This window comes from Scyliorhinus torazame, chromosome 8, assembly GCF_047496885.1.
Source record: "Scyliorhinus torazame isolate Kashiwa2021f chromosome 8, sScyTor2.1, whole genome shotgun sequence".
Taxonomy (NCBI): domain Eukaryota; kingdom Metazoa; phylum Chordata; class Chondrichthyes; order Carcharhiniformes; family Scyliorhinidae; genus Scyliorhinus; species Scyliorhinus torazame.
Genome location: NC_092714.1, coordinates 3658429 through 3682031, shown reverse-complemented (window position 1 = coordinate 3682031; position 23603 = coordinate 3658429). Strand labels below are relative to the sequence as shown.

The window sequence follows — 23603 nt, the reverse complement described above, 5'->3', positions numbered from 1 at the left end:
CATCGGCCCCGACCATCTCCTGCAGCATCTTCCCCACATACGCTCCCGCACCTGATCCCTCCTTCCCCTCTGGCAGCCCGACGATTCGGATATTTTGCCTGCGAGACCGGTTCTCCAAGTCCTCCACTTTATCTAGCAGTCGTTTCTGGCTGTCCTGTAGTATGCTAATTTCCAAAGCCATTGCAGCAGACTCCTCCTCGCGTTCAGTCCCCAGCTCCTGCAGCTTTAGAATCTCCTGTCCCTGGGTTGTCATTTTCTCCTCCACCCGATCAACCACCTCCTTAATCGAGGCTATCATCTGGGTTACACCTTCTGTACGCTCCTTGCGATGCCGGGCGAACTTCTCATCCAGGTACTCGACCCATTGCTCCACCGACCAGTGAGCTGGCGTGGACACGCTTTGTCTTGTCACCACTGAGCTCGATGACCTCTGATCCTTGCTTTCACTCATCTTTTGGTTTCTCCATTTTCGACTCTTATTTGGACACAATTCCATAAATTAAGGGTCACCTCCTTTTCCTCTTCCTTCGATCAACTTATGTTGAGAGATTTACTGCAAAATCCGGCTTAAACTCTTAAAAAAAACTCTTAAGGGCGAGAGCTGCTGACTGTGCGACCGTTTACTCCATGGCCGCCACCGGAAGTCCCAGTGGCCAGTGCCTTGATACTGAGTGAACTTGCAGGATTTTGTGAAGGCTCTCCCAGGATTTGAGGTGCCTGCTGTAGATTGCCCATGTTTCTGATGCATACAGGAAGGCAGGGACCACGGCTGCTCTGTAGACTATGAGTTTGGCGCTGGATTGAGGTCTCGATTTTCGAACACGCTGTTCCTCAGGCGTCCGAAGGCTGCACTGGTGCACTGGAGTCGAAGTTGTCTGTCAGGACCTTTACAAACAACTCCAACAGTGACAGACCCGAACGTCACACTATCGTCATACCCCGGGAACACTGCCGTTACAACACTGACATCACCGTCCTGAGTGGAACATGATGGCAGGAGAAGGCCTGCTTAAAGAACAACATGACAGAGACAGAATTAATCTGTCTCTGCCACTGGGCAGCACGATAGCACAGTGAGTAGCACAGTTGCTTCACAACTCCAGGGTTCAAGGTTCGATTCCCTGCTTGGGTCACTGTCTGTGCGGAGTCTGCACATTCTCGCCGTGTCTGCGTGGGTTTCTCCGGGTGCTCCGGTTTCCTCCCACAGTCCAAAGATGTGAGAGTTAGGTGGATTGGCTACGCTAAATTGCCCTTAGTGTCCAAGATGGTTGGGTGGGGTTACTGGATTATGGGGATAGGGTGTGGACTTGTACAGAGTACTCTTTCCAAGGGTCAGTGCAGACTCGATGGGCAGAATGGCCTCCTTCTGCACTGTAAATTCTATGATTCTATGATTCTATAATCTGCATTTGGAGAGGCAGGGAGTAATCAGGAACAGTCAGCGTGGTTTTGTTAAGGGGAGATCATGTCTGACCAACTTGATTGAATTGTTCGAAGAAGTGACCAGGTGTGTAAATGAGGGAAATGCATTTGAAGTAGACACTTGGACTTCAGCAAGGCTTTTGATAAGGTCCCACATGGGAGACTGACAGCGAAGGTAAGAGTCCATGAGATCCAAGGAAATTTGGGAAATTGGATCCAGAATTGGCTGAGTGGCAGGAAGCAGAGGGTGATGGTCGAGGGGAGTTTTTCTGACTGGAAGCTTGTACCCACTGGGGTCCCGTATTGGGGCTCTTGCTGTTTGTCGGTTATATAAATGATTTAGGTGTGAATGTAGGAGGGTTGATCAGTAAGTTTGTAGATGATACAAAAATTGGTGGGATGGTAAATAGTGAGGAGGATAGCCGTCGATTACCGGAGGATATAGAAGGGATGGTCAGATGGGCTGATCAGTGGCAAATGGAATTCAATCCGGATAAGTGTGAGGTGATGCACTTGGGCAGGACAAACAAGGCAAGGGAATACAAGGTCTGGATCCTTTCCTGTCACCCCCATTTACATTCCTTTTGTCTTTCTGTCCTCCACATCTTTGTCAATCTCTCCCTATCGCTGACCCCCTATCCAGTCCCACTGCTCCACACCCCCCACTACAGTATAAATCTGACCCTATTTCCAGTATTCCAGACTCGGAACGTTAGCTTCCTTTTCTCTCCCCAGATGCTGTCAGACCTGCTGAGATTGTCCAGTATTTTCTGTTTGTGTGCAAGGGTATACATGATGCAGATACATTAACGGCGTTCAAAAGGCATCTCGACAAACACATGGATAGGATGGGTACAGAGGGATACGGTACTAGGAAGTGCTGAGGGTTTTGGCCAAGGTTGGTATCGTGACCAGTACTGGCTTGGAGGGCTGAAGGGCCTGTTCCTCTGCTATATTGTTCTTTGTTCTTGTTCTTGCCATGGCATGACTCTGGGTATCTGGATTAATAGTCCAGCGACAATACCATACCCCACCACCTCCCCTAAGCTGCGAAGATTGACCACCAAACATCAAAACATCAAGCAGCTTTGACAAAGGGTCATCTGGACTCAGAACGTTCGCTCTTTTCTCTCCCTACTGATGCTGCCAGACCTGCTGAGATTTTCTGGCATTTTCTTTGGTTTCAGATTCCAGCATCCACAGTAATTTGCTTTTATTTTGTCACAACACCTGCCTTCGTGCCAGGCAGGGCTCCAACCAGCGAAGGGTTTTCCTCCTGATTCCCATTGACTCCATCTTGCTAGGGCTACACCTAATGCTCGACTTAGTCAAATGCTGCCTTGATGCCAAGCGCAGTCACTCTCACCTCACCTCTGGCATTCAGCTCTTTTGTCCATGTCTGAACCAAGTCTGTAATGAGGTCAGCAGCTGAGTTTGCTGACAGTGGCCTTTAGTTGAAATAATTGTCAAGCCCACTCTGTGAAGTGGATGTCACTGACCTGGTTCACATGTCCCCTAATTCCACATTGCTGGGAAAATTCATCCGAATGTCCTGTTTTGTTCTTTCATGTTTCTGGAAGAATGATTACCCAAAATGAGGGTAAAAATGGAATCGGTTAAGTCCCCGCACTCAGAGCTCTATCACAATACCTTTCACTTCCTAACCCTAACCCTAACCCTAAATCAGAGCTCTATCACAATACCTTTCACTTACTAACCCTAACCCTAACCCTAAATCAGAGCTCTATCACAATACCTTTCACTTGCTACCACTGCAGATTCTCTCTGAACTTTCAGGTTTTGAATGCGTGAAATGAAAAAAAAAGAAAATTGCTTATTGTCACGAGTAGGCTTCAATGAAGTTACTGTGAAAAGCCCCTAGTCGCCACATTCCAGCGCCTGTTCAGGGAGGCTGTTACGGGAATTGAACCGTGCTGCTGGCCTGCCTTGGTCTGCTTTCAAAGCCAGCGATTTAGCCCTGTGCTAAACAGCCCCTAAACAGGGTGAGAGTGTGATGCGATTGTCATTGACGGTATTTCTATCTGCAGTGTGAAGACAGTAAAGTGGAGAGTTTGTATGGAGCACTGAAGGAAGCAGGAGACAAGTTTGTAGATCGTTTCCCAACCTGCCTCTCTCTGAGTCTTCACACAAGCCCAGCTTATATCGGATACTTCTTTGATGAGACAAGTTCCGACATCATCAGACAGTTTGCGTTGGCCTTTGCTGCAGAAGCAACAGCCTTGGCAGGTACAGGAAAACAGTTTTGTTTGATATCTTGCAAAGTATCAACATATCTTCTACTGAACTAACAAATAAATAATTGTAAATATGTAACGTGTCTGATTAACAAAGTGCGTGGCAGTACGATTCCATTGAGGCAAAGGAACCAACAAATCCAGCATCTGTAAATCACAGGGGATTTGAGGAGACTGGCAAAAATCTGATAGAGCCATTCAAAATGATCGCCAGGTTTGATAAGGTAAATGGAGAAAAGTTTATTTAACTGCGTCATGAGTTGATAAAAATAGATTAATTTTTCAGAACAAATAACATAAAAGGGGGGGGGGCAAAAAATCAATTTTTTCAACAGAATGCTGTCAGGACATAAAATGCTTGACTCAAAACATTGGGCTGCATTTGACCAGGAAGGCAGGAATAGTAGTGTGTGCCATGTACAAGATGCACCAAGGCTCCTTAGATAGCACGTTTCAAACCCTTGACCACCACCATCGAGAAGGACAAGGGCAGCAGTTATCTGTGGCACTGTCTGATAATAAGGTGATTGTGGTAGAGGACTCCAATGTTAGATATAATGTATGCGGAGGTCTTGCAATATGTGTTCATAGACTGTTATTAATAAAGTTAGTTTACAGTAATGATATTGGTCATCCTCAAACATTAAAACAAGCTAAACACCACCACCTGGAGGTTCCCCTCCAAGTCACTCACCATCCTGACTTGCAAATATATCGTCGTTGCTTCACTGTCGCTGGGTCAAAATCTTAGAACTCCCTCCCTAACAGCACTGTGGATGTACCTACATCTCAGGTACTGCAACGGTACTGCAACGGTTCAAGAAGGCAGCTCACCACCACCTTCACAAGGGCAATTAGGGGCGGACAGTGAATGCTGGCCTAACCAGTGGAGGCCGCATTCCTCCCACAGAATCATAGAATTCCTGCAGTACAGAAGGAGGCCATTCAGGGCATCGACCCTCTGAAAGAGCATCCTACCTAGGCTCACTTCCCGCCATATCCACATTTGGAAGTGGCCCTAGAAATAGTGGACGTGTTGGTGGTCATTTTCCAGCATTTTACAGACTCTGTAAGAGTTGCAATGGATTGGAGGGGAGCTAATGTAACCCCACTTTTTAAAGAAGGAGGGAGAGCGAAAACAGAGAATTATAGACCGGTTAGCCTGACATCGGTGGTGGGGAAAATGCTGGAGTCAATTATTAAGGATGAAATACTGGAACTTCCGGTGGCCACCATGGAGTGAGTGGTCACACATTTGGCGGCTCACGCTCGTGGTGGTTGTTTCGGACCTCTTCCCCGGCTAACAAGTGGATGTGAGGCGGAATATAGGTGAAGGAGAGTGAGAGGAAAAGATTTACCCTCTGGTGTATGGGGCTGAGGGCCAGAATCGGTCGAAAGAGAGGGGACCAGACGTTTGGAGTTAGTGCGGTGTCTACAATGCACGTGGAGATGGCGGAGGGGCAGGAAGTGACCCTGCTGGCTCAGTGGTCAACCGAGCAGCTGGTGGGCTTCTTGAACGAGAAGTTCACCCAGCAACAGAAGGAGAGTCTGGAGGATTTGGCCCTGGCAGTGGATTCGATTAAGGCGGTGGTCAATCGCGTTGAGATGAAGCAGGCGGCCCAGGGTCAGGTGATCCAGAAGATGGAGGAGGTGGCGGAGGAACATGAGGAGCAGTTCGCCTCGATGGCAGCGGAGATGGGGCTGATGCGCGATCAGCAGAAGCGGCTCCAGAAGGTCGAGGGCCTAGAGCTGTATTTTTCAAACTTTTTTTCTGGAGACCCATTTTTACCAACTGGCCAACCTATGGGACCCACGCCAGCCTACGTTCACAACCCACGCCGGCTGACCTTCGCGACCCACGACAGTCGACCTTCGCGACCCACCATATTCTCTTATCTTGTTTGCTGCTGACAAAATGGATGAATCGCAATTGCGCCCAAAGCACGTGATGGCGACGTTCGGGAGCAGTGACCTGCTCTCTGCCTCCCTTCAGGCAGGAAGATTACATAGAATTTTTTTAAAAATCTTCTGCGTCTCCGATTGCACAAATTCGCGGGCAACAACCGCAGTAAGCCGGCTTTTATATTTAATTTTTATTTATTTTTTGTAAATAGTAACAATGTTGTTGCACAGCACATTTAATCAAAGAGACCAAAGCCCATGTCATCGTCAGACTCTTCAGATTCTTCCTCTTTCTTCTCTTCCTGTTTCTCGTCAGCAGCAACAGGGGCAGCGGTGGAAACAACTACTGCAGCAACAGGGGCACGATGACCAGCACCAACGTTGCAGATCAGACTATTGATGCCAATATTAGTCAATGCCTTGGCAAACAGACCAGAACAGAAAGTCTCAATAGTCACACCAGCTGTTTTAATCAGGGCATTGAGTTTATCTTTGGTGACAGTGACCTCGTCGTGGTGCAGGATGAGCGCGCTGTAGTTCCAGGCGAGTTCCGCGGTGGAGGCCATGGCGTTGGGTCTCTGCGGGTGGGTCCGATGGTGCTAGTCGCCGGGGGGAAACTCGGCCTTAGCTTCGTTCAGAAGAACCGAGCACTTCCGAACCGGGCAGAGCGAGAGCAGCGGCTTTTAACTCTGCCGGCTGAGACGGCCTTTTTACCATATAAAAAAAAGTGGCGAGCATGCGGATGAATGAGCACGCGCAGTGTTGCCGCATTTTTTATATGGTTAAAAAGGCCGCTCGCAGAGTTAAAAACAGGCTGCTGCGCGCGAATTTGCGCAATCGGGAGCGCCACGACGGATGGCTCCGCGACCCTCCCGACACCCGCCCACGACCTACCCGCGGGTCGTGACCCCGACTTTGAACATCACTGAGCTAGAGAACTGGTCACATAGGCAGAATATTAGGATCATTGGCCTGCCGGAGGGGAGTGAAGGAGCTGATGCTGGCACGTATGTGGGGAGGATGTTGGAAAGCTGCTTGGAGAGGATGCTGCATTTGCACGGACTTTGGAGGGTCGAGCGCGCAGGGCACTAATGAGGAAGCCCCAGGGGAGGGAGTCACCGAGGGCAATGGTGCGGCTACATCGGTTCCTGGACAAGGAGCAGATTATGAGGTGGGCCAGGCAGACGAGCGCTGGGCAGTGAAATTTGAATATATGAGGACCTGGGTGCAGAGTTGGCCAAGAGGAGTGCGAGTTTCAACAATATCAAGGCAGCCCTCTACAAGAAGGGGGTGAAATTCGGACTATTGTACCCGCACGTCTGTGGATGACCTACGAAGGCCGGGAATTGTACTTTGGATCGGCGGAGGAGGGGGTAGAATTTGTCAGGGACAATGGACTGGCCGGAGAAGGTGGACCTTGAACGTTTTGTGCAGATGTTATTAAGATGTTGCTGTTAAATTATGCCCGAGGCCAATTTGTTTCTTTTTCAGCTTCAGGTTTGTTTTTTGTTCTTTGTTAGGGGACGGAGGGGTTGGTCTCTGTGTTTGGGTTTGGGGAGGAGATGTTTTGGGTTTGTTTGTACTAATGTTCGAGCGGAGGGGGAGGGGAATCAGCTGGGGGTAGGATGCTAGGCGCCATGGACGGGGGCCGCCAGGCTAGCTGAGCGGGCTGGTTCACAGAAGCGCAATGGGGGGTGAGTGGTAGGTCAGTGGGGGAATGGGGGCAGGGATTGTTGCTGGGGGCTCTGGGGATGGGGTGGGGGGAGGTATTGCTGACAGAGGTAGGGCTTGTAAAATGTAAGGGGAGGAGGATCAATGGTGGTGGGCGCCCAAGGACGGACCTCGGGAGGTGCGGGGCACGGGCCGGGGGCTGGCCCAAGGTGGGCTATGATTGATCGGCGGGGGGGTCAGGGTGCCCCCCGACCAGGCTGGTCACGTGGTACGTGCGAGGATTGAATGGGCCAGTTAAGGGGACCAGTGTGTTCACAAACTTAAAGCGACTGAAGGTGGATGTGGCCAAGCTACAAGAGGCCCCCCTGAAGGTGGGGGACCAGATTAGGCTGAGGAAAGGATGGGTGGGACAGGGTTTCATTCAGCTTGGATTCTAAAACGAGGGGAGGTGGCAATTCTGGTCAATAAGCAGGTGGCGTTCGAGGTGGAAAGTATAGTGGCGGACCCTGGGGGGGCGGTATGTTATGGTAAGTGGGAAACTAGAGGGGGTGCTGGTAGTGTTGGTAAACATCTATGCCCCGAACTGGGACGACGTGGAATTTATGAGGTGGGTTCTGGGAGATTCCGGTCGTACACTCTCATCGGCTGATTATGGGGGGGGTCGTTAATACGGTTCTGGATCCGAATCTGGACCGGTCGAACTCGAGGTCGGGGAGGGTGTCGGCTACAGCTAAGGAACTCCAGGAGTTCATGGAGCACATGGGGGGGGGGGGGGGCGGGGTTCCGTGGAGATTTGAGGGGCCGAGGGCGAAATAATTTTCCTTTTACTCCCATGTACACAAGGTGTACTCCCGAATAGATTTCTTCGTGGTAGATAAGACGTTGTTGGCAGGGATGGTGGATGTCGAATATTCGACAATAGTGGTGTTGGACCATGCCCAGCACTGGGTAGATTTACCAGTGAGTAAGGGCAGCGCCCACAAAGGAGGTTGGATGTGAGACTGTTAGCGGAGGAAGAGGTGTGTGAGCGGGTGAGGAAGGCTATCCGTGGGGTATGTGGAGATTAATGACACGGGGGAGGTTTTGGCAGCTACGGTCTGGGAGGCACTGAAAGCAGTGGTCAGGGGGGAGTTCATTTTGATTCGGGCACACAGGGAAAAGGCGGAGCAGGTGGAAAGAAAGGCTAGTGGAGGAAATCCTGCAGGTGGACCAGAGATATGCTGAGACCCTGGAGGAAGGGCTGCTAAAGGAACGCCAGAGGTTGCAGGTGGAATTTGGTAACCAAGGGTAAGGCGGTAGGGCAGTTGCAAAGGGTGAGAGGGGCGGTATACGAGTATGGGGAGAAAGCGAGCAGGATTCTAGCACACCAGTTGAGGAAGCAGGAGGTGTGAGAAAAATTGGGAAAGTGAAGGACACAGGAGGGAACGTGGTCTTGGACCCGGCGGGGGTGAATGGGGTGCTCTGGGAGTTTTAAAGTAAACTGTATAAGTCGGAACCCCTGGCGGGGGAGGAGGGGATGAGGAAGTTTCTGGGAGGGTTGGAGCTCCCGAAGGTGGACGAGAAGTTGGTGGAGGGCTTTGTCATAATATCCACTCATGTATATAATGAGATGCAGACAGGCAGTGATTGACACACAGGATAGCCAATGAACACACACAACACATAACAACCAATCACCAGACAGGACACCACCACTATAAAGCACACAGGGCATTAAGACTCTCCCTCTCTCTACAGGACACAGCTACTGAGATAGTAAGAGTGCACAAGCCAGTGAGCACTATCACCATGAGGTAGAGAGTTAGTCTGGTCAAGCCAGTAGGAGGTTATCAGTTAGAATGATAGAGTGTCAACTCACAGCAGACTATGTACAGCAATCAGGAAGTTCAATAAAACAGTGTTGGACCATCTCCTGTGTCAGAAGCCTGTTTCTAGTTTCACTGCATCCAGTTGCAGTCAACGTTGAACCAACTTACTTAACACACCAGGCTTGGGGCTCAAATTGGGCTTGTAGAAGTAGTGGGGAGGTTGGAGGCGATGCAATCGGGTAAGGTCCCGGGACCGGATGGGTATCCAGTGGAATTCTACAAGAAGTTCTCGGGGTTGTTGAGACCGCTGCTGGTAAGGGCTTTCAATGAGGCAAAGGAGTTGGAAATACTTCCCCCGACGTTGCCGCAGGCGTCGAACTCCCTCATTTGAAAATGGGATAAGGATCCGGAAAACTGTGAGTCATATTGGCCGATTTCCCTGTTAAATGCGGATGCCAAGTTGTTGGCGAAGATTCTGGCTACAAGTATCGAGGATTGCGTCCCAGGGGTAATTGGGGAAAACCAGACAGGGTTCGTAAAGGTGCAGCACCTGCCGGCCAACATCAGGAGGTTAATCAATGTAATTATGATGCCTCTAGAGGGGCGCGAGGTTGAGGTGATGGTGGCCATGGACGCAGAGAAGGCCTTTGATCGGGTGGAGTGGGAATAATTATGGGAGGTCCTGAGACAGTTTGGGTTTGGGTAGGGATTTGTGGACTGGGTCCAGTTGCTATACCTGGCATCGGTGGCGAGTGTGCGGACAAATCGGGTGAGATCAGATTACTTCAGGTGTACCGGGGGACGAGGCAGGGTTTTCCACTTTCCCCACTGTTGTTTGCCTTGGCTATAGAGCCATTGGCATTGGCATTGAGAGCGTCGAGGGTCTGGCAGTGATAGTACGGGGTGGGGGGGGGGGGGGGCGGGGTGGAACACGGGGTCTCGCTCCAGGCGGACGATCTGCTGCTGTGCATATCGGACCCACTGGGGGGAATTGGAGGGATTATGGGGATATTAGAGGAATTCGGCCGGTTTTAGGGAGACAAATTGAATATGGGTAAGAGTGAGGTCTTTGCGATCCAGGCGAGGGGGCAGGGGAAGAAACTGCGTGAGATGCCGTTCAAGGGGGTGGGAGAGAGCTTTCGATATTTGGATATCCAGGTGGCATGGGAGTGGGAGTTCTTTGAGGAGGTAACAAGGAAGTTAGACAAAGGAGAACCAGTGGACTTGATTTATTTAGATTTCCAGAAGGCCTTTGACAAGCTGCCGCATAGGAGACTGTTAAATAAGTTAAGAGTCCATGGTGTTAAGGGTAAGATCCTGGCATGGATAGAGGATTGGCTGACTGGCAGAAGGCAAAGAGTGGGGATAAAGGGGTCTTTTTCAGGATGGCAGCCGGTGACTAGTGGTGTGCCTCAGGGGTCGGTGCTGGGACCACAACCTTTTACAATATACATTAATGATCTGGAAGAAGGTACTGAAGGCACTGTTGCTAAGTTTGCAGATAATACAAAGATCTGTAGAGGGGCAGGTAGTATTGAGGAAGCAGGCGGGCTGCAGAAGGACTTGGACAAACTAGGAGAGTGGGCAATGAAGTGGCAAATGAAATACAATGTGGAAAAGTGTGAGGTTATGCACTTTGGACGGAGGAATTTAGGCATAGACTATTTTCTAAATGGAGAAATTCTTAGAAAATCAGAAGCACAAAGGGACTTGGGAGTCCTTGTCCACGGTTCTCTTAAGGTTAACGTGCAGGTTCAGTCAGTAGTTAAGAAAGCAAATGCAATTTTAGCATTCATGACAAGAGGGCCAGAATACAAGGCCAGGGGTGTACGTCTGAGGCTGTATAAGGCTCTGGTCAGACCCCATTTGGAGTATTGTGCGCAGTTTTGGGCCCCAGATCTAAGGAAGGATGTGCTGGGGCCTTGGAAAGGACCCAGAGGTTCACAAGAATGATCGCTGGAGTGAACAGCTTGTCATATGAGGAATATAAATACATAGTTACATAGAAACATAGATACATAGAACATAGAACATAGAAAAATACAGCACAGAACAGGCCCTTCGGCCCACGATGTTGTGCCGAACCTTTGTCCTAGATTAATCATAGATTATCATTGAATTTACAGTGCAGCAGGAGGCCATTCGGCCCATTGAGTCTGCACCGGCTCTTGGAAAGAGCACCCTACCCAAACTCAACATTTCCACCCAACACCAAGGGCAATTTGGACATTAAGGGCAATTTATCATTGGCCAATTCACCTAACCCGCACATCTTTGGACTGTGGGAGGAAACCGGAGTACCCGGAGGAAACCCACGCAGACACGGGGAGGACGTGCAGACTCCGCACAGACAGTGACCCAAGCCGGAATCGAACCTGGGACCCTGGAACTGTGAAGCAATTGTGCTATCCACAATGCTACCGTGCTGCCCTTGAGAACAAATAAATCTACACTATCATTTTGCTGTAATCCATGTACCTATCCAATAGCTGCTTGAAGGTCCCTAATGTTTCCGACTCAACTACTTCCACAGGCAGTGCATTCCATGCCCCCACTACTCTCTGGGTAAAGAACCTACCTCTAATATCCCTCCTATATCTTCCACCTTTCACCTTAAATTTATGTCCCCTTGTAATGGTTTGTTCCACCCGGGGAAAAAGTCTCTGACTGTCTACTCTATCTATTCCCCTGATCATCTTATAAACCTCTATCAAGTCGCCCCTCATCCTTCTCCGTTCTAATGAGAAAAGGCCTAGCACCCTCAACCTTTCCTCGTAAGACCTACTCTCCATTCCAGGCAACATCCTGGTAAATCTTCTTTGCACCTTTTCCAAAGCTTCCACATCCTTACTAAAATGAGGCGACCAGAACTGTACACAGTACTCCAAATGTGGCCTTACCAAAGTTTTGTACAGCTGCATCATCACCTCACTGCTCTTAAATCCAATCCCTCTGTTAATGAACGCGAGCACACCATAGGCCTTCTTCACAGCTCTATCCACTTGAGTGGCAACTTTCAAAGATGTATGAACATAGACCCCAAGATCTTTCTGCTCCTCCACATTGCCAAGAACTCTACCGCTAACCCTGTATTCCGCATTCATATTTGTCCTTCCAAAATGGACAACCTCACACTTTTCAGGGTTGAACTCCATCTGCCACTTCTCAGCCCAGCTCTGCATCCTATCTATGTCTCTTTGCAGCCGACAACAGCCCTCCTTACTATCCACAACTCCACCAATCTTCGTATCGTCTGCAAATTTACTGACCCACCCTTCAACTCCCTCATCCAAGTCATTAATGAAAATCACAAACAGCAGAGGACCCAGAACTGATCCCTGCGGTACGCCACTAGTAACTGGGATCCAGGCTGAATATTTGCCATCCACCACCACTCTCTGACTCCTATCGGTTAGCCAGTTCGTTATCCAACTGGCCAAATTTCCCACTATCCCATGCCTCCTTACTTTCTGCATAAGCCTACCATGGGGAACTTTATCAAATGCCTTACTAAAATCCATGTACACTACATCCACTGCTTTACCTTCATCCACATGCTTGGTCACCTCCTCAAAGAATTCAATAAGATTTGTAAGGCAAGACCTACCCCTCACAAATCCGTGCTGACTATCCCTAATCAAGCAGTGTCTTTCCAGATGCTCAGAAATCCTATCCTTCAGTACCCTTTCCATTACTTTGCCTACCACCGAAGTAAGACTAACTGGCCTGTAATTCCCAGGGTTATCCCATTCCCTTTTTTGAACAGGGGCACGACATTCGCCACTCTCCAATCCCCTGGTACCACCCCTGTTGACAGTGAGGACGAAAAGATCATTGCCAACGGCTCTGCAATTTCATCTCTTGCTTCCCATAGAATCCTTGGATATATCCCGTCAGGCCCGGGGGACTTGTCTATCCTCAAGTTTTTCAAAATGCCCAACACATCTTCCTTCCTAACAAGTATTTCCTCGAGCTTACCAATCTGTTTCACACTGTCCTCTCCAACAATATCGCCCCTCTCATTTGTAAATACAGAAGAAAAATACTCGTTCAAGACCTCTCCTATCTCTTCAGACTCAATACACAATCTCCCGCTACTGTCCTTGATCGGACCTACCCTCGCTCTAGTCATTCTCATATTTCTCACATATGTGTAAAAGGCCTTGGGGTTTTCCTTGATCCTACCTGCCAAAGATTGTTCATGCCCTCTCTTAGCACTCCTAATCCCTTTCTTCAGTTCCCTCCTGGCTATCTTGTATCCCTCCAATGCCCTGTCTGAACCTTGTTTCCTCAGCCTTACATAAGTCACCTTTTTCCTCTTAACAAGACATTCAACCTCTCTTGTCAACCATGGTTCCCTCACTCGACCATCTCTTCCCTGCCTGACAGGGACATACATATCAAGGACACGTAGCACCTGTTCCTTGAACAAGTTCCACATTTCACTTGTGTCCTTCCCTGCCAGCCTATGTTCCCAACTTATGCACTTCAATTCTTGTCTGACAACATCGTATTTACCCTTCCCCCAATTGTAAACCTTGCCCTGTTGCACGTACCTATCCCTCTCCATTACTAAAGTGAAAGTCACAGAATTGTGGTCACTATCTCCAAAATGCTCCCCCACTAACAAATCTATCACTTGCCCTGGCTCATTACCCAGTACTAAATCCAATATTGCCCCTCCTCTGGTCGGACAATCTACGTACTGTGTTAGAAAAGCTTCCTGGACACACTGCACAAACACCATCCCATCCAAACTATTTGATCTAAAGAGTTTCCACTCAATATTTGGGAAGTTAAAGTCGCCCATGACTACTACCCTATGACTTCTGCACCTTTCCAAAATCTGTTTCCCAATCTGTTCCTCCACATCTCTGCTACTATTGGGGGGCCTATAGATAACTCCTAACAAGGTGACTGCTCCTTTCCTATTTCTGACTTCAACCCATACTACCTCAATAGGGTGATACTCCTTGAACTGCCTTTCTGCAGCTGTTATACTATCTCTAATTAATAATGCCACCCCCCCACCTCTTTTACCATCCTCCCTAATCTTATTGAAACATCTATACCAGGGACCTCCAACAACCATTTCTGCCCCTCTTCTATCCAAGTTTCCATGATGGCCACCACATCGTAGTCCCAAGTACCGATCCATGCCTTAAGTTCACCCACCTTATTCCTGATGCTTCTTGCGTTGAAGTATACACACTTCAACCCATCTCCGTGCCTGCAAGTACTCTCCTTTGTCAGTGTTCCCTTCCCCACTGCCTCATTACACGCTTTGGTGTCCTGAATATCGGCTACCTTAGTTGCTGGACTACAAATCCGGTTCCCATTCCCCTGCCAAATTAGTTTAAACCCTCCCGAAGAGTACTAGGAAACCTCCCTCCCAGGATATTGGTGCCCCTCTGGTTCAGATGCAACCCGTCCTGCTTGTACAGGTCCCACCTTCCCCAGAATGCGCTCCAATTATCCAAATACCTGAAGCCCTCCCTCCTACACCATTCCTGCAGCCACGTGTTCAACTGCACTCTCTCCCTATTCCTAGCCTCGCTATCACGTGGCACCGGCAACAAACCAGAGATGACAACTCTGTCTGTCCTGGCTTTTAACTTCCAGCCTAACTCCCTAAACTTGTTTATTACCTCCACACCCCTTTTCCTACCTATGTCGTTGGTACCAATGTGCACCACGACTTCTGGCTGCTCACCCTCCCCCTTAAGGATCCTGAAGACACGATCCGAGACATCCCTGGCCCTGGCACCCGGGAGGCAACATACCTTCCGGGAGTCTCGCTCGCGACCACAGAATCTCCTATCTATTCCCCTAACCATTGAATCTCCTACAACTATTGCTTTTCTATTCTCCCCCCTTCCATTCTGAGCCCCAGAGCCAGACACAGTGCCAGAGACCTGGCCGCTAGGGCCTTCCCCCGGTAGGTCATCCCCCCCAACAGCATCCAAAACGGTATCCTTGTTTTGAAGGGGAACGGCCACGAGGGATCCCTGCACTTTCTGCCTGTTTGTTTTTTTCCCCCTGACTGTAACCCAGCTATTCTTGTCCTGTACCTTGGGTGTGGTTACCTCCTTGTAACTCTTCTCAATCACCCCCTCTGCCTCCCGGATGATCCGAAGTTCATCCAGCTTCAGCTCCAGTTCCCTAACACGGTCTTTGAGGAGCTGAAGTTGGGTGCACTTCCCGCAGGTATAGTCAGTGGGGACACCGGTGGTATCCCTCACCACCCACATCCTACAGGAGGAGCATGTAACTGGCCTAGCCTCCATCCCCTCTTACCTGACAGAATATAGCTGCCCTGTGGACTAACTAGATCTCCGCCCTCCGACCCTGCTCCCAGTCAGCTACACTTTCTGTAAACTCCTGGCTCTCTTCGCACTCTTTGCAGAAATGTCGGAAACAAAATGAAAGGAGCACCTTACTCCCTCCTCCCCTAACTCCCTCGGTCACCAAACTCTCACTATCGCACTCAAACATAGAAGATAGGAGCAGGAGGAGGCCTTTTGGCCCTTCGAGCCTGCTCCGCCATTCGTCACGATCATGGCTGATCATCCAACTCAATAGCCTAATCCTGCTTTCTCCCCATAGCCTTCGATCCCATTCTCCCCAAGTGCTATATCCAGCCGCCTCTTGAATATATTCAAAGTTTTAGCATCAACTACTTCCTGTGGGAATGAATTCCACAGGCTCACCACTCTTTGTGTGAAGAAGTGTCTCCTTGTCTCTGTCCGAAATGGTTTACCCTGAATCCTCAGACTGTGACCCCTGGTTCTGGACACACCCATCATTGGTAACATCTTCCCTGCATCTACCCTGTCCAGTCCTGTTAGAATTTTATAAGTCTCTATGAGATCCGCCCTCATTCTTCTGAACTCCAGCGAGAACAATCCCAACCTAGTCAATCTCTCCACATATGACAGTCCCGCCATCCCTGGATTCAGTCTGGTAAACCTTTGGTGCACTCCCTCGAGAGCAAGAACATCCTTCCTCAGAGAAGGAGACTAAAACTGCTCACAATACTCCAGGTGTGGCCTCACCAAGGCCCTGTATAATTGCAGCAACACATCCCTGCTTCTATACTCGAAACCTCTCACAATGAAGGCCAACATACCATTAGCCTTCTTTACTGCCTGCTGCACCTGCATGCTTACCTTCAGTGAATGGTGCACAAGGACACCCAGGTCCCGTTGCACACTCCCCTCTCCCAATTTTCAACCGTTCAGGTAGTAATCTGCCTTCCTGTTTTTGCTTCCAAAGTGAATAACCTCACACTTATCCAAATTATACTGCATCTGCCATTGATTTGCCCACTCGTGTAGAATCCCAAGTTTCTTTACCCGTCAGTCTGGCCTCAATAAAAGTCGAGATGGATTTGCAGGTACAGCATTAGTTATTTTATTTAGCTTGCAAGCGTTCCTCAATTCTCAGGAGCACGAAGCATATTCTGCTCCATGGACTTCTGGAATCAAGTGAGGATATGGAACAAAGGAATCTGTACTGATATATTCAAATGGCATCAGGTTTCACATACACGATGCCCATAGGTCATCCTATATCCCTCCTGACCTGTTGATCTATTCTGATTGGCTCACTTCCAATCCCTTCCTCTGGCCCCTATTACCCAGCATCCTTTTCTCCTGCTTTGGTGGACACACCTCTTCCTGCTTTTCCATGCGGTCTGAAATCCTTTGTCTGTGAACTAATCAGAATTAGACTGGCCTACCTCTACATTACATTAACTAATATCTCTAAAGTAACTATTTTATATCACATTCGTCACTCGCCCAACCTGTCCAGATCATGCTATAGGATCCCTGCATCCTCATCACAATTCACCCTCCCACCTAACCTGGTATCATCTACAAATTTTGAGATGTTACATTTTGTTCCCTCCTCCAAATCATTAATATATATTGTGAATAGCTGGGGACCCAGCACCGATCCCTGTAGTACCCCACTAGTTACTGCCTGCCAATTTGAAAAGGATCCATTAATCCCTACTCTTTGTTTCCTCTCTGCCAACCAGTTTTCTATCCACCTCAATACATTTCCCCCAATCCCATGCGCTTTAATTTTGCACAATAATCTCTTATGCGGGACTTTGTGAAACACCTTCTGAAAGTCCAAATATACCAAATGTTATGGTCGCTCATCCCCAAGGGGTCCCATACAGCCAGAACGGTTGGGGACTCTGGGCCTGTACTCGTTGGAGTTTATAAGGATGAGTGGGGGCATCTTGGGGCAATTCTCCAATATGGAGGCCAAGTGTTCGTGCCGGCGTGAACGCCGTCGAATTTCACAACGGCGCGAACAGGACCCGGGCACGACCGATTCAGGCCCCCACAGGGGGCCAGCACAGCGCTGGAGCGGTTCACGCCACTCCAGCATCCTTACGTGGCGCCAAATAGGCACCGCGCCAACCCGCGCATGCGCAGTCGGGGCAGCCCAATCCTACGCATGCAGAGTTGGGCCGTGCCATCTTGCGCATATGCGGGGAACGTCTTACGCATGCCGTCCCTCACCAACATGGCAGCGGTGTTCTGCGCACGGAAGGAGGTAGGCCCGGGGGGGGAGAGACCGGCCCGCCGATTGGTGGGCCCCAATCGCGGGCCAGACCCCATCGGAGGCCACCCCGGTGAAGGAGCCCCCCTCCCTCCCCCACAGGCCGCCCCCCCCAGCGTTCCCGCAGGGGTGGACAGCGCCATCGGGAACCTGCCGTATCGTAGTGGCCGCTTGGCCCATCCGGCCCGGAGAATCGCCGCTCGCCGGTTCTCCCAGCGGCCCGGTGCGAATCGCGCGCCGCTGGTTTCCGGGGGGTGGGAGAATCGCGTGCGGTGGTCGGGGCGGCATGGTGCAATTCGCGCGGCGCCCCGGCGATTCTCCCACCCGGCGTGGGGGGGGGAGAATAACGCTCCTTATTGAAACTTACAGGATACTGCGAGGCCTGGATAGAGTGGACGTGGAGAGGATGTTTCCAGTTGTAGGAAAAACTAGAAGCAGAGGACACTATCTCAGACTAAAGGGACGATCCTTTAAAACAGAGATGAGGGGGAATTTCTTCAGCCAGAGAGTGGTGGGACTCTTTGCTGCAGAAGGCTGTGGAGGCTGGGAAGAAGGCAGGGGAATGTGGATGAGAAAAATATCACCCATGATTGAATGGCGGAGCAGACCCGATGGGCCGAGTGGCCTAATTCTGCTCCTATATTTTATGGTGTTATGGGAGACTGCATAAATTGAATTTGGGTCTTCTGGTAGAACAGATGAGGAGGGATTTACGGAGGTGGTACGCACTCCCGTTGTCATTGGCGGGGCGGGTACAGACAGTTAAAATGACGGTCCTCCCGAGATTTTTGTTTGTTTTCCAGAGCCTCCCAATTTTTATTCCAGAGGCATTTTTCAAAAAGGTGAATGCAGAGATCTTGGGATTTGTTTGAGCGGGTAAAACCTCGTGACTGGGGAAGGTGCTGCTGGGGCGGGGGTGGCGGTTTGATGATGGCTCTCCCGAATTTTATCAACTATTACTGGGCAGCGAATACTGCGATGGTCAGGAAGTGGGTAGTGGGGGAGGGGTCGGTGTGGGAGCGAGTGGAGGCGGCCTCATGTAACGACACGCGCTTGGGGGCATTGTTGATGGCACTTCTGCCGTTCTGGTCGGTTCAACACTCCACAAGCCCAGTGGTAGTGGCAGCCCTGAGGATATGGGGACATTGGAGGCAGCACATGGGATTAGAGGGGTCATCGGTGTGGGTGCTGTTATGTGATAACCACCGGTTCGCTCCGGGGGGGGGGGGGGGGGGGGGGGCTGGACGGGGGGTTTCGGAGATGGCAGCGGGCAGGGATCGAGAGATTTGGGGATCTCTTGATTGATAAGGGTTTCCCCAGCTTGGAGGAGCTGAAGGAGGGGCTTGAGTTGCCGTGGGGAATGGGCTCCGGTATCTGCAGGTGAGGGATTTTGTGGGGAGGCAGGTTTCGACCTTCCCGTTCCTGCTGCCCCAGGGGCTACAGAATAAGGGCTGATTTAGCACAGGGCTAAATCGCTGGCTTTGAAAGCAGACCAAGGCAGGCCAGCAGCACGGTTCAATTCCCGTACCAGCCTCCCCGAACAGGCGCTGGAATGTGGCGACTAGGGGCTTTTCACAGGAACTTCATTTGAAGCCTACTTGTGACAATAAGCGATTTTCATTTTCATTTCATAAGGTGATGTCGAGGACAGGAGTAGGAGATGGTAAGGTCTCGGAGATCTACAAGGAGCTGATGGAGTGGGAGGGAGCCCCAATAGGGGAGGTGAAGAGAAAGTGGGAAGAGGAGCTCGGTGGGAAGTTGGAGGCCGGGTTATGAGAGGAGGCCCTGAGGAGAGTTAATACATCTTCGTCGTGCGCCAGGCTCAGCCTGATACAGTTTGAGGTGGTCCATAGGGCACATATGATCGGGGCCCGGAACAGCAGGTTCTTTGAGGAGGTGGAGGATGGGTGTGGGTGCTGTGCGAGGGATCCTGCGAACCATGTCCATATAGTGGGCATAGTGGGCAGCACGGTAGCCTTGTGGATAGCACAATTGCTTCACAGCTCCAGGGTCCCAGGTTCGATTCCAGCTTGGGTCACTGTCAGTGCGGAGTCTGCACATCCTCCCCGTGTGTGCGTGGGTTTCCTCCGGGTGCTCCGGTTTCCTCCCACAGTCCAAAGACGTGCAGGTTAGGTGGATTGGCCATGATAAATTGCCCTTAGTGTCCAAAATTGCCCTTAGTGTTGGGTGGGGTCACTGGGTTATGGGGATAGGGTGGAGGTGTTGACCTTGGGTAGGGTGCTCTTTCCAAGAGCCGGTGCAGACTCGATGGGCCGAATGGCCTCCTTCTGCACTGTAAATTCTATGAAAAAATATGTTTCGGGCATCTCCAAGGCTGGGGGGGGGGTTTCGGGCAGGGTTTTTCAGACGTCATGTGAGAGGTATCACAAATGAGGGTGATTCCGAGTCCAGAGGTGGCGATCTTCAGCATGGCGGAAGACCCGGGAGACCAGAGGGCGAGACAAGTCGACGGCCTTGCCTTTGCCTCCCTGGTAGCCCTTACTAGAGTGGAGGGACTCGGAGCCCCCGAAGGTGGGGGTATGGATTAGCGACATGGCAGGGTCTCTCAGACTGAGGGGTTTGTTGCAGTGGTTTGCCCGGAGGTGGGAACCGCTCATCGACTTCTTTGAGAAAAATTAAACTGTCAGCAGGGGGGGAGGGAGGGAAATGGGAGGCCTGGGAGGTGGTTGGGGAAGGTGGCATTGTTTGTATACGCCATGTTTGTGCCGGGGGGATTTGTTGGGTATATTATTGTAGTTTTGTTTTTACTGAAATTTGATGTTTAAAATTGTTAAAATTATAAATGCCTCAATAAAATAATTTTTTAAAATAATGATGAAATAATTGAGCATTTGGAAATTGGGGACAGGATTGGTCCAAGTCAGCATGGATTCACTACAGGGAAATCATGCTTGAAAAATCTTCTGGAATTGTTTGAGGATGTGGCCAGTGGAGTGGACAAGGGTGAACCAGTGGATGTTGTGTATCTGGACTTTCAAAAGGCTTTTGACAAGGTCCCACACAAGAGATTAGTGAGCAAAATTAAAGCTCATTGTATTGGGGAAATGTATTGACGTGGATAGAGAACTGGTTGGCAGACAGGAAGCAGAGAGTGAGAATAAACGGGTCCTTTTCAGAGTGGTTGGCAGTGACTAGTGGGGTACCGCAGGGTTCAGTGCTGGGGGCCCAGCTCTTCACAATATACATTAATGATTTGGACGATGGAATTGCAATATCTCCAAATTTGCAGACGACACTAAGCTGGGTGGCAGTGCGTGCTGTGAGGAGAATGCAAAGAGGCTGCAGGGCGACTTGGGCAGGCTGGCTGAGTGGGCAAATACTTGGCAAATGCAATATAATGTGGGTAAATGTGAGGTTCTCCCCTTTTGTGCCAAAAAGTGAAAGGCAGATTATTATCTGAATTGTGGCAGTTTAGGAAAAGGGGCAGTGTAACGAGACCTGGGTGTGATGGTGGAACAGTCACTGAAGGTTGGCATTCGGGTACAGCAGGCGGTGAGGAAATCTAATGGCACGCTCGCCTTCATAGTGAGAGGATTTGAGTATGGGGAGTAGGGATATCTTGCTGCAGTTATACAGGGCCTTGGTGAGGCCACACCTTGAGTTTTGTGTGAAGTTTTGGTCCTAGTTTGAGGAAGGACATTCTTGCTTTTGAGGGTGTCCAGTGAAGGTTCACCAGGATAATTCCCGAGATAGCAGGTCTGGTATATGAAGAAACGGTGGCACAGTGGTTAGCACTGCTGTCTCACAGCTCCAGGGTCCCAGGTTGAATTCCGGCCTCGGGTCATTGTCTGTGCGGAGTCTGCACTGTCTCCCCGTGTCTGCGTGGGTTTCCTCCGGGTGCTCCAGTTTCCTCCCACAGTCCAAAGATGTGCAGATTAGCTGGGTTGGCTCTGCTAAATTGCTCCTGAATATCGAAAAGGTTAGGTAGGGTTACTTGGTTGCGGGGATAGGGTGGAAGCGTGGGCTTGAGTAGGGTGCTTTTTCCAAGAGCCAGTTCAGACTCGATGGGCCAAATGGTCTCCTTCTGTACAGTAAATTCTATAATTCTAAAGACTGGATCGACTGGGCTTGTACTCACTGGAGTTTAGAAGAATGAGAGGGGATCTCATGAAACATATGAAATCCGGATGGGACTGGACAGGCTAGATGCGGGAAGAATGTTCCCGATTTTGGGGACGTTAAGAACTAGGTGTCAGAGGCTAGAAGAATAAGGGGTAAGCCATTGAGGACTGAGATGAGGAAGAGGTTCTTCTCCCAGAGAGTTGTGAATTTGTGGGGCTGGAATCGCCGTTTCAAGAACTATGTCCCACCCCATTGTGAAAACTGCGATCTTTTACCCCAGAAAAACTGGCGTGAAAAGACCACAGATTCACAGCCTTGCAGGGGGCTAGCAGTCAGCTGTCGTGGGGCTCGCAGCTCCAGCTGCTGATACGAACCCCCCCACCCCCCCCGCACCTCCGGGTCAGCGTACGGTGGCGTCCTCCAGCGGCCACACCGTGCTCCCTGGAGGACTCAGACCGCGGACCTGGACCACGGAAATAGTGCCCCCGATCGGCTGCGCGCCCGACCCAGACCACCCGCTAAAAAATACCCCAGTCTCGATTGAGGCTCCCCCTGCCCTCCAATCGGCCCACCCCCGACTGTGGCAGCCGCGGACTGAGTCCACAGCTGCCTCGCGAGGATCCCAAACGGCAGGACCATGAGTGGTCCACGCCGTCAGGAATTCGGCCGGTCAGGGGCAGAGAATAGCGGGGAAGCCTTGTCAATGGCCTCAGGTGGTGGATAATTGGATAACCGTTCACTGATTTTCAGGGAAAAGAGAATCGCCGAACCGGCGACAGTCCCGATTTAACATAGAACATCGAACATAGAACATAGAACATAGAACATAGAACATAGAACATAGAACATAGAACATAGAACATAGAACAATACAGCGCAGTACAGGCCCTTCGGCCCACGATGTTGCACCGAAACAAAAGCCATCTAACCTACACTATGCCATTATCATCCATATGTTTATCCAATAAACTTTTAAATGCCCTCAATGTTGGCGAGTTCACTACTGTAGCAGGTAGGGCATTCCACGGCCTCACTACTCTTTGCGTAAAGATTTCATGCGGGAAACTGGATTTCCGCCCCGTCGCTGACCGCAATTTCGATGACGGGGTGCGGAGAACCCTGTCCCTGGAATTCTCCACCACAGCAGCTGTTGGGCCAGTTCATTGGATGTTCAAGGGGGAGCTGGACGTGGACCTTGTGGCTAAAGGGATCAAGTGGTCTGGAGAAAAGGCGGGAGTGGGATACTCAATTTGCACGATCAGCCATGATCACATTGAATGGTGGTGAAGACTCGAAGAGCCGAATGGCCTACTCCTCCTATTTTTTATGTTTCTATTTTTTTTTACACGAGCTGCACTTCTTTGGACTGTGGGAGGAAACCGGAGCACCCGGAGGAAACCCACGCAGACACGGGGAGAACGTGCAAACGCCACACAGAAAGTCACCAAGGCAGGAATTGAACCAGGGGCGAAATTCTCCCGAAACGGCGCGATGTCCGCCGACTGGCGCCCAAAATGGCTCCAATCAGACGGGCATCGCGCCGCCCCAAAGGTGCGGAATGCTCCGCATCTTTGGGGGCCGAGCCCCAACATTGAGGGGCTAGGCCGGCGCCAGGGGAATTTCCGCCCCGCCAGCTGGCGGAAACGGCCTTTGTTGCCCCGCCAGCTGGCGCGGAAATGACATCTCGGGGTGGCGCATGCGCGGGGGCGTCAGCGGCCGCTGACAGTTTCCCACGCATGCGCAGTAGGGAGAGTCTCTTCCACCTCCGCCATGGTGGAGACCGTGGCGGAGGCGGAAGGGAAAGAGTGCCCCCATGGCACAGGCCCGCCCGCGGATCGGTGGGCCCCGATCGCGGGCCAGGCCACCGTGGGGGCACCCCCCG

General features: G+C 50.6%; 1 protein-coding gene across 1 annotated transcript in view; it reads left to right on the top strand.

Moving 5' to 3' along the window:
* LOC140427632 (ubiquitin-associated and SH3 domain-containing protein A-like) overlaps positions 1-23603 on the top strand; it is a 348965-nt gene that overhangs the window by 99483 nt on the left and 225879 nt on the right. Inside the window, 1 exon segment of the mRNA XM_072513054.1 lies at positions 3471-3669. Within this exon segment, the coding sequence (XP_072369155.1) occupies positions 3471-3669 (199 nt within the window).